The sequence below is a fragment of the Grampus griseus genome, assembly GCF_964374135.1.
Source record: "Grampus griseus genome assembly, chromosome: 19".
Taxonomy (NCBI): domain Eukaryota; kingdom Metazoa; phylum Chordata; class Mammalia; order Artiodactyla; family Delphinidae; genus Grampus; species Grampus griseus.
The window spans coordinates 265,921-276,306 of NC_139013.1; the positions used below are offsets into that span (position 1 = coordinate 265,921).

General features: G+C 60.8%; 1 protein-coding gene across 1 annotated transcript; it reads right to left on the reverse strand.

Annotated features, from left to right (window-relative positions):
- Positions 1-166: 166 nt before the first annotated feature.
- Positions 167-6,556, reverse strand: TRIM28 (tripartite motif containing 28). The gene is made up of 17 exons (XM_082677081.1): positions 5,937-6,556; positions 5,490-5,602; positions 5,131-5,263; positions 3,321-3,456; positions 3,127-3,243; positions 2,914-3,028; positions 2,605-2,751; positions 2,387-2,501; positions 2,195-2,301; positions 2,068-2,104; positions 1,938-1,983; positions 1,605-1,857; positions 1,198-1,517; positions 996-1,119; positions 827-913; positions 611-748; positions 167-516 (listed from the first exon to the last, which is right to left on the reverse strand). The coding sequence occupies exons 1-17, from the start codon at positions 6,283-6,285 to the stop codon at positions 340-342; spliced, it is 2,514 nt and encodes an 837-aa protein (XP_082533207.1). The 5' UTR covers positions 6,286-6,556; the 3' UTR covers positions 167-339.
- Positions 6,557-10,386: the final 3,830 nt, after the last annotated feature.

The window sequence follows — 10,386 nt, forward strand, 5'->3', positions numbered from 1 at the left end:
AGGGCCCAGGAGGGATGCTGCTCCCCGCTCCCTGGACACCCAGGTGGCCGGAGACAAGTGCCCCACCCCCATCTGGCCCAACAGGGTTTGGTGAGGGATCGGTAACAGCCAGAGACCAGGCCCCCAGGACCACTGCCCCCACCAACCAAGGCCTGAGTAACGGGTGAAGTTTTTATTAAATCCACAGAAGTAAAAACCATATTGTGAGGGGCTGGGGTATGGGCCACCAAGGAGTGGGAACCAGGCCACCGGAGGAAGGAGGAGAGGAGAGAGAAGAGGGGGTGACAGGACAGAACAGAGAACAGAGCCAGGTTGGAGCGGCTCGGGGGCTGCCCAGCCTCAGGGGCCATCACCAGGGCCACTGGACAGGTCCTGGGCGCTCAGGCCAGCACCAGGCAGGCTCAGCGGCGGGGGCTCCACCAGAACAGCGGAGAACTTGGTGTCACCAAAGGCTTCGTTCATGCGAGTCTCAAAGAAGCGCTGCAGGCCAATGATGGACTGCACATCGGCCTTGTCCTGCCGGGCAAATTACAGTGGATGGGTCCTAGGTCGCCCACCTCTCTGCCCCCAGCCTCCCCTCCCCAACCCATCCCCACCCCAACAGGCTCACCTCTGTCAGCTTGTTGAACTGCTTGAACATGCGGCCCACATCCTGGGCAAACTCCTGGGGGGAGCTGTAGGGGGGTGACAACTTCTCCTGGAGACGGGCTCGAATCAGCGTCAAGTCCAGGGTGCCGCCGGGCTGATCCTTCGAGCAGAGGCCACAGGCTGAAGGTGAGGCCAAACAGCCCCTGCACCTCCCACCCTCCCAAGTCCCAGAACTCACCAGGGAGAAGGTGGAGTCAGTAGCCAGCTGGTGCAGGGGCCGGCAGGGCTCATGGCAGAAGAGGGCCAGCAGGACGCGCTCACACTTCTGCAGGCGTTAAATGAACATCAGAGTCATAGGGGACTTGGGGTGCTGCTGGCCAAACCAAGGGAGTGGGCCCCACCCTCACCTGCTGGTTGGCTGGCGAGAGCTTGGCCACCACACCAGTGCTGTCACCCCCATCCAGGTTTAGGCTGCCATCCTCCTCCTTCAGGTCGGGTAGCACGTGGCAGAGAGAGCAGCTCCACTCCTCCCTAGAGGGAACAGACCGTGAGGGGCTGCACGGGACCTGGCCCAGCCCTCCGCCCTACAGACCCCGCACAGCCTCGCACCCTGGCACATCCTGCAGGGCAGGCAGGTGGCAGTCCAGGTGGAAGCAGAACTCGCACTGGTTGCACATGACCAGGTCGCCTGGCTTCTGGCAGACACGGCAGATGGTGGCACTGTCATCCAGGGCACCTGGGCCACCAGCTGGGGCTGAGGTGCCCTCAGGGGCCACCACCTCCAGGCCTGAGCTGGTGCTGCCACTGGGTGAAGCCAGGCGGGGGCCCTCGGCGCCGGGGCCCTCGGCCAGGGCCATCAACACAGGTTTGGTCTCGGGGCCCTCAGTGGCGGCAGACGGGGCCCCAATGGCAGCCTCTGTTTCTTCCTCCTGTGAGGAGGTGAGGGGTGTTCAGTGGGGTGCCGGCCTGGGCAGTAGATCCTCATCTCCCAGCCACAGTCACTTGGGCAGGCTCACCTTGACGATGGCCATGCCAGGCAGGGGCGGAGCGCCAGGGGCCCCTGGGGGCGCAGTCCCAGGCTGTCCAGCTGCAACAGCTGCAGCACCTCGCTCAATGACGATGAGGTTGTAATCCTCAGTGGTGCTGCCTGGGAAGACCTTGAAGACTGGTGGCTGGCTGTCAGCCGTGAGATCCAAGTCCAGGCGTTCGAGGCTCACCCGTGGCACCTTACGCATGAGGCCACTCACCTCACCATCACTTGAGCGGGACCTGTGGGCGCGGCTTGGTGTGAGCGCCCCACCCCTATGGCCACCCTGTCCCTATAACCACCAAAGGGCAGCCACACTCACCGCTTCACCCCTGACACGTGGGGCTCTGCACTCGAGTAAGGGTCATCTGCTCAGAACACAGAAAACAGGTTGGGGTGGACATAGGGCACTGCAGCTCTCCCACCTACTGGGGGGGGGCAGAATCACTCACCTGACCCGAAGCCATAGCCTTCCTGCACCTCCATAGGCTGTGGGCAGAGCAAGTGGACCTCAGTGGACAGGTATCCCACAGGACCCCGTGCCTCTTTCCTCCCACTATGGTCCCCTCCCTGGCTCACCTGGCTGCTGCCAGAGCCCTGCTTGCTCAAAGGCCCTGGAGCCCGAGGAGGGGCCATGGGTACAGGGCCTGTGGAGTTGGTGCCAGGACGTTCTGCCACGATCTTGCCTGCAGTAAAGAAGTAAAACAGTGTAAGAAAGTGAGTGCAGTGCCTGGGATGGCAGGGTGCAGCAAGAGAAAGACAAAAACCCACCAAAGGCCTCTGCACTCTTGGTCCAGGCATTGAGGTCCCACTGGAACTTCATCTCACCGTGTGGCTCCACAGGGTCCACGATCATCTTGAGGGCCCGGTGCAGCTGGAAGTAGATCTGGGGGTGGGCAGTACATGAGCACACGGGCAGTGAACAGGGCTCCAGGGTCTTGGGAGGTGCCTACCTGGAACCCACCACCTGGGTGCCCACCAGCACACACCAGCTTCTTGGAGAGTAGCAGAGCAGTGTTGTTGTCACTTTCCAGAGCCCATGAGGCAAAGCGCAGGATGTGTTCCTGGTGCTTCTGGATCTTGGTCATGGTCCAGTGCTGGCGCTCCAGGCGCTCCTGCTGCCCCTCAGTCACCTTCTGCAGGTGGAGAGCAGATGGCGTCAGGGAGGACAAAGCACCAGAACCTCTCCCCACCCAAGGAGGGCATCAGCAGCCAGCAGAGGGCGCCAAACCCCAGGACGAGTCCACCTGAGGTAGAGTGAGCTGCCAACAGAGAAGGACCACGCAGCGGGTACCTACCTGGGCGTCGTTAACCAGCACACGGCCCCGCTTGTTCAGTTCCTTCATGATCTGCAGGATGGCCATCTTAACGTCCACCTGCACGCGCTTCTGTACGTCAGACACTTGGCGGATCCTGGGTAGCAGAGTGGGTGAGGTCAGGGCCACCCAGGCAGGTGCTCACCCAGAGCCACCCCACCCCCGCCCCAGCACAGCACAGGCACCCACACTTACGAGCTGCGAACCTCCTTGGTGTTCTTCTGCAATGTCGCATGCTTGTCCCCGAGGCGCTTCACCAGTGAGGCCAGGAGCTTGCGCTGGTTCCTCACGGCATCCTCCAGGAACTGGTACCTGAGGGCAGACAGAGGTGGGCCCGGGCGCCCAGCACAGGAACAGGCAGCGCCCACCCACCAAGCCTCAGGACTCACTGGTGGTCCTTGTGGGCGTTGAGCTGGCAGTCCCGGCAGGTGAGGGTGTCGCAACTCTCGCAAAACAGCACAAGGGGCTCGTGCTTGTGCACGTTGCAGTACACCGTGCGCTCACCGTCCCTCGACTTGGCTGGTCCTGGGGAATGGGATCTATGAAGCGGGAGCTCATCCTCACCACCTCCGGCTCGAGGAGCGGACAGAGATCAGGGCCTCACTTCCTGCCTGTCCTGCAACCCTGGGCTATCTGCCGGAAGGACCCAGAGGGCCTACAGCAGTGGACAGGGAGGAGCAGAGATCCTTGCTCTCAAAACCCTCTGCCCTCAGCCTGACCGAGAGGGTCACACCCCTCTCCTTTCAGCTTCTGGAGGTGACAGCTTGACGTAGACTGACGGCCTCTGCCAGGAGAGACCTCCCCGCTGTTCCCTCTGCTGAAACCTCCTCCAGGTGGACACTCAAGAAAGCTCCTCCACCTCTGAAGCCCTGCCCCCATCCGCCACTGGGCTCCCTTTCTCCTCCGCTCACAGAAGATTCTGTCCAGCAGGGGAGGGGATTCTGGCTACTGTGGCATCCCAGCACACACAACATTTGCTTTCTGGCTCAGACAAAAAGCAAATCAGGGCTTAAAGAGACCGTCAGATACATTTTCCTCATAAGCCATGCCTGGTGACCTCCCCTCTCTTCTCTGCTAAAAGGAGACCACACCATCTTAACGACCCACGGGGGAACCTGCAAAGCCTTCTCCGGCTGGAGAGATACGATATCAGACCAGGACCCTCAGAGAGGCGTCAGGCCCCTGTGCTGGGACAAAGGTCCTACGGCTCAGAGCAACACTCCCCAAAGACTAATACACCACGTTGACCCCCCAGCCCTCCCCAGAGGCTGTTGCCACTAGAAAACGGAGAACATCCATCCTTCTTTCCTCCCCAATCCCTATCATGTCTCGTTACCACACCAACCCAGCGTGAGACATAGAAACATTTCGATACAAATAAACCGAGCCTCAGCTCCTCTAAATATTGCCCGCTCTTGCACCCTGACTCTTGCCTGGAACCCAGGACCCCCTGGAGACCCCTGCCCTTCTCTCCTGGCTCCTCATGCCCCACAGGAACCATCTCTACCCAAGTTTTCCCATCAAAACTGTCCTCTGGGCTGGTGCAGCCACAGTGACTACCAAAACGCCACTCATGGGGAGTCCTGGGCCAAACACCAAGCGCAAGCCCCTCTCCATAGCACTTCCAACACACTCACAGAAAAATCTGGAAATAAGCTAGGCTGTGAAATACCTGTGACCCAATGATAAGAACACTTCCAGCACTCACTGGTCAGTGATAGTCTGATGACTCTACCAACTTGTTAAGACACAAGGCCCAAAGATCTCACTTTCCCCTACAGAGGCTTAAAACAGGTGCCAGGGAACCTCTGGTCCAGGAGGTCCCTCACATCATTCCCCCAACACCCTGCATTTCCCTATCCATACATGCGGATCTCTCTACCATTGGAGGCCTATCCCCTGCCTAGGGGGGTTCCCTGATGAGCTTCCTCAAGCCCTCTATACACCCCCTGCGGCACCATGAGATCCCCTGTGAACTCCCCCCACTCCCTGCCTGTGGCTTTTCCCCTGCCACTGGACCTGCAGAGACTGCCCACCAGAGCCCCAGCCTCCCCCTTTTTGAGTTCTGCCCTCAGGCCCTTCAGTTGGTACCCTGTAGAGAAACTCCCTGAGATCCTTCCACCATCTACAACTACCATCATAAGCAACTGAAGGCATAGAGAGGAGAACAGCAAGGGCAGCCCCCTGCACGTTGCGTACCAGTGGAACGCACAGTGTGGTCCTTGGTGTACTTCACCCGCTGGTGTGCCTCCACACACGTCTCACACAGCGGCTCAGAGCACTCCACACAGTAACTGGTGGCCGGGGCATTATCCTCACAGCTAGTGCAGCACTGCTGAGCAAAGGCAGAGTCAGAAGAGACAGAACCACCAAAGAAATCTGCATTTAGAACCAAGAAATACGACATGAAGAAAGGTGGGGGCCTTACTTAGCCTAGACAACCTGCCCTAAGCTTTCTACTACGGGGACAGTAAAGCCTGGAGCTGGTACCACGCTCTGGTCTAGTGACCCCTACTCATGGCCAGAGACCTCCTGGGGGTTGCTTGGGCGAGACATACCTGATTCGCATCCTGGGAATCGGTGGCAGCCTTGCTGCCACTGTCGCGCATGAAGTAATTCTCCACAATATCTTTGGAGAAACACTGCTGCTTACATACTGGACAGTCCACCACTACGAAAAACACGAAGAAACAAAACCATCGCATGGTGAGCGCATCCCCCCACTGGGCCCCAAACTCCATCCCCTGCCGAGCCGAGACGACCCTCCCCTCCCGGAGGAAGAACCAAACCCTTCTTTTACCGAACTTTAAACAGTCGCCCCATCTCAGTGCCCGGGACACAGCCCACTGCCCACACACGTTCCGGCCACTCTTCGGGTCCCCATCCTCTCGCCCAAGCGACTCCCGCCATCGTCACGCTGGGAACCGACCCCCAGTCCCCGAGCCTCAAAGGGATCAAAGGCTGCGGGGTGGGGGAGGGGCCGCCCCCGGCCCCACCGCACTCACCAGCGCCGTCGCCCGCCGCACCTCCGTCCCCTGAGCTGTTGGCGGCGGCAGGCGCCGCGGGCCCGAGGCAGGCGCTGCAGGCCGAGTGCAGGCAGGGTAACAGGCGCGGTTCCCTCTCGGGCCGCAGGCGCTCCCGGCACACGCCGCAGTGCTCCAGCAGTTCCAGCGCCTCGCCGCCGCCCCCCGCGGGCGACGATGCCGATGCGGACGCCGCCGCCGAGGCAGAAGCCGAGGCCGTGGCCGAGGAGGCGGCGACGCGCTTCTCGGCGCCCGCCGAGCCCTCTCCCGGGCCCGGGCTGCCTGAGGCAGCCGCTGCCGCCGCCGAGGCCGCCGCCGCCGAGGCCGCCATTCACACGCCGCCGGGGGCGCCCAGGGGGGGAGGAGGGGCGCGGGGCCCGCCGCGCAGGCGCAGACGCGCTCGCCGCCAACGGCTGGGCCGCTGCCGCCGCGAGGCCTAGCGCCGCCACGCGCCGCCTAGGTCGCCGCCCGCTGCGCGCGGGGCGCTGCCGAGGCCCGGCCGGCCGCTGCCCGCTCTCCTGTCTCCGCCGCCGCCCGCGCTTCCGTCTCAGCGGCGACCGAAACCAGCGCCACGCGGCACGCGCACAACCGCTCGACCGCGCGCCCGCTCGCAGAAAGAGCCGCGGCTGGGGGGCGGGACAGAAATAACTGGCGCCGACGCCGTCGCGCACGCGCACTGGGCGCCTCTCGCCCGGGGGCGGGGCCGGGGCGGGCCGGGGCGGGGAGGCCATGAGTACGCACGCGCCTGAGCGGGCTCCTCCCACCCCCGCCTCCACCACCCGCAGCGCCGCTCGTGCGGCAGGGGCGGGGCACCTGCGTCGTCGCCGCCGCAGCCTGGTCCACCGGCCGGGCTCGCGTCCGTTATTGTAGTCCCTGCTCCAGGCCGTTTGCTCCGCACGCGCGCCGGCAGTCCGTTCTTCCACCTCGATCCCCGCCCCTTTGCCCGCCTGGGGAGGTCTCCAGTTGCTGCGTCGACTAGCGTTCCCTAGAGGGGGCGGGGCCGAGAGCTAGGGAAGATGCTGGGCCCAGGGAGAGGGGCGAAGGGTCCCCATCCCGTGGAGGAAGTACTGTTCTAAACCGGGACTTAGACTTTGGGGTTTTAACCTTTTTATTGTTTAACATGAGCAACACTGAAACCTGACTAAATCAAATAGATCCCACGGGGCTCAGAACACCGAGACTGAAATCCCGCCTGGCCCTGCAAGCGCCCCTTGCCATATTTTAGCCCGCCACTGCGCTGGCCTTGATGCTCTTCAAGCGGGCGGACTGAACCGCAACAGTGGGGAAATTCTGAGAGGGAAGCAGGGTCTGCGTGGGGCGATCCATCTGTGGGCAGAGGCAGGATCTGTAGAGAGGGGAAGCCTGCCTCAGTGGGGAGCAGGATCTGCGTGCGGGGAGGGTGTTCCCGTCTGAGGAAGGACGTAGAGTGTCTGGTGAGAATTCTGTCAGATGGGGGAAGCTAGGCCTGGAGGGAATCCTATTCGAGAGAAACGGGGGTGGGGCAGGGTCCGTGGGGAGAAAGGAGTCCTGTCTGAGCTGAGAAGGAGGGAAGCAGGGCCTAAGGCTGGAGCTGGCGGAGGAGGGGTCCTGACGGAGAGGAAAGCAAGATCAGTGGGAGGGGATCCCGTCGGAGGTGGGAGTGGGGCCTGTGGGAAGGGATCCTCTCTGAAGTCACTAGGCACGGAGAATGCTTGAGGCAAGGGTGCCTTGGAGCCTCTGCCTGGGGTGGGCCTTCGTCCCTGTGCAGGGCTCCTCAGTCCTGCGGTTGCCAGTCCAGGGGGAGGCTTGGGCGGCAGCTCTGAGACGATGCAGAGAATCTGGAGGGCCGGCACGTCCAGCCCCCAGGCCCTACTCCGCCTCCCGCGGGCTTGACCACGCAAAAGCTTCAGGGGAGCGGGGCGCAGCCTCCCCCACCCCAGCTCCCCTAGGCGCCCACACGCGGTGTAGGTGGCGGTGGTGGAAGTGCGTCCGGCGCTGCTCTTGTTGCCGCAGGGCCTGGGGGGAACTCGGGCCTATTGTCTCCGCGCCTGCCTTTGTTCCAGCTCGAGTGCGGCCCCAAAATCCGGGCCCCGCCCCGCCCCGCCCCTTCAGCCGCCGGAGCGCCCACCGCCCGGTCCGCGCGAGGCCCCTCCCCCCCACTGACTAGCCCGCCCCGGCTCAGCCCCTCCCCCCGAGGCCTGGGCTGCAGACCCTCGCCTCCTTCCTCCGACAATTGGGAAGGAAAGTTGGTGGCTGGCAGCGCCCAAGTTGAGGTGCGGAATCCTTTAGTGATATTTGTTGAGTACTTTCCATGCCCCCTCCCGCTCTCTGCGCTGGGCCCCAAAATCACTGGGTTGTGTCGGGTAGAGATGATCCATACCTACCCTGGCCGCCCACCCCCGCCCGGGCAGATGCGGGGCTGTCGAGGGCCAGACAGTCACAATAAGTAGGTGATGGTAAAGAGTGTAGGAGTGGACTTGCCTCGGGGCTGCCCCCAAACACCTGGGGGAAGAATCGTTCAGGGGAGAAACAAGTGCAAAGGCCCGGAGGCAGACAGGCACACCCGGAGGAGTGACAGGAAGAGTGGTGGGAGATGCCTAGAGGTTGCTGGACAGCTTGCTGGGGATGGGTTGAGCCCTCCGGTTGCCCCTGGTATGGTCCCTTCACTAGACCTTGGCAACTGTTTCAGAACAGCATCCGTGCGGGCAGGTTCACCTGGAAATCAGGCTCGGGCAAACTCAGGGAAGCACACGGGAGCATCCTGGGACTGGCCGAGACAGAGTGGGCATAGAGGAGGGCAAGGCCAGGCCAGAAGCCTTCCTCAGAGGCCCCCTCCGAGGAGCCAGCCTGTCCAGAGCTGAGCGGCAGAACATGGGCACATCTTGACTCTGCCTCCCAGTGGGCCAGTGTCATCGTATACTCTCCTCCCCTGTGTGCCTTGTCCACCCTTCACAGGCATCTCGCCCTTTCCAATCCTGGACCACTGGAAACTGCCTGTATCCTGGCTTTGCAGAGGATAGGGGTGCAAAGGGGTGCTCAAGGGGTGAAGCAACGTGTAGGAGGTGCCAGCCAGACCACCACCCCTTGCAGGCACCTGCCTGCAGACAGCCATCCTTACTGCCCCTTCACTTCCCAAACTCTGCGCTTGCTCCCGATTCTCCCTCTGACCTTCAGGTGTCACCCGCAAAGCCACTTCCTGGGGAAGCCTTGTAGCTGCATCACTCTGATCTCTTTCTCCACCTTCACAGGTTTCATTTGGGAACTGGGCGATTGTGGTAGTTGCACAACATCATGAATGTACTTAATGCCACTGAATTGTATGCTTACAAAGCGTTGAAATGGCAATTTTTTTAGATTTCTTTTTTGGCTGCGTTGGCTCTTTGTTGCTGCGCGCGGACTTTCTCTAGTTGCGGCGAGCGGGTTTCTCATTGCGGTGGCTTCTCTTATTGCGGAGCACGAGCTCTAGGCGCGTGGGCTTCAGTAGTTGTGGCACGCGGGCTTCAGTAGTTGTGGCTCTCAGGCTCAGTAGTTGTGGCTCGCTGGTTCTAGAGCGCAGGGTCAGGAGTTGTGGTGCACGGGCTTAGTTGCTCCGAGGCATGTGGGATCTTCCTGGGCCAGGGCTCGAACCCGTGTCCCCTGCATTGGCAGGAGGATTCTTAACCACTGCGCCACCAGGGAAGTCCCTGAAGTGGCAATTTTATGTGTATTTTAGCACACACATAAAAATCAGATTTTGGTGAGTCTGTCCCTTCTGACCTCTGACCTCACCGCTTGGCTCCAGCCATACAGGCTGACCTGTTGTTCCCACCTCACAGCCTTTGCACTTGCTGTTCCTTCTAGCCAGAATGTTCTTCCCACCTCCCCTTCTGGCTGGCTCCTTCTCTTCCTTCACATTTCAACTAGTGAGAATCACAAGGAAGTGAGCTCCAAACCGTTTACGTCACTGCTGCGTCTGCCATGTCTTGCTTGGGGCCTGCTCCACAGTGGGCACTCAGTCAGTGAGTAAAAGGACAAACAAATGCATGAAGATAATGACTGTCTCTACCCGGCCAGTTTTGTAGGCTACAAGATAAGGTTTGAGTTCTATTACTTTTTAAGCTTTCTTTTTAAATTGTGTTAAAACTCACATAATATCAAATCCATCAATTTAGCTGTTTTGAAGTGTAAGTTCAGTGTTATTTCATACATTCACAATGTTGTGCAACCACCAGTTCATCTAATTCCAGAACGTTTTCATCACCCCAAAAGGAAACCCAGTATCCATCAGCACTTACCCCCCATTCCCGCTTCCACCGGCCCCCAGCAGTGACTACTCTGCTTTCTGTCTCTATGGACTTTTAAACCTTTTGATGGCGGCTTATGATATATAGAGAAAAGCCTACACAGTGTACGTACAGTGAGCACCCTTGGTAACCAGCTCTGATAGCAAAACACAGAATGTCTCTGGCTCTCA

Coding starts and splice junctions, on each gene's coding strand:
- TRIM28 (XM_082677081.1), bottom strand. CDS start 6,285: ATGGCGGCCTCGGCGGCGGCGGCCTCGGCGGCGGCAGCGGCTGCCTCA. Junction 5,603..5,936: donor TGCGGCGGGCGACGGCGCTG/GTGAGTGCGGTG, acceptor TGTTTTTCGTAG/TGGTGGACTGTCCAGTATGT. Junction 749..826: donor CTGACTCCACCTTCTCCCTG/GTGAGTTCTGGG, acceptor CTCTGCTCGAAG/GATCAGCCCGGCGGCACCCT.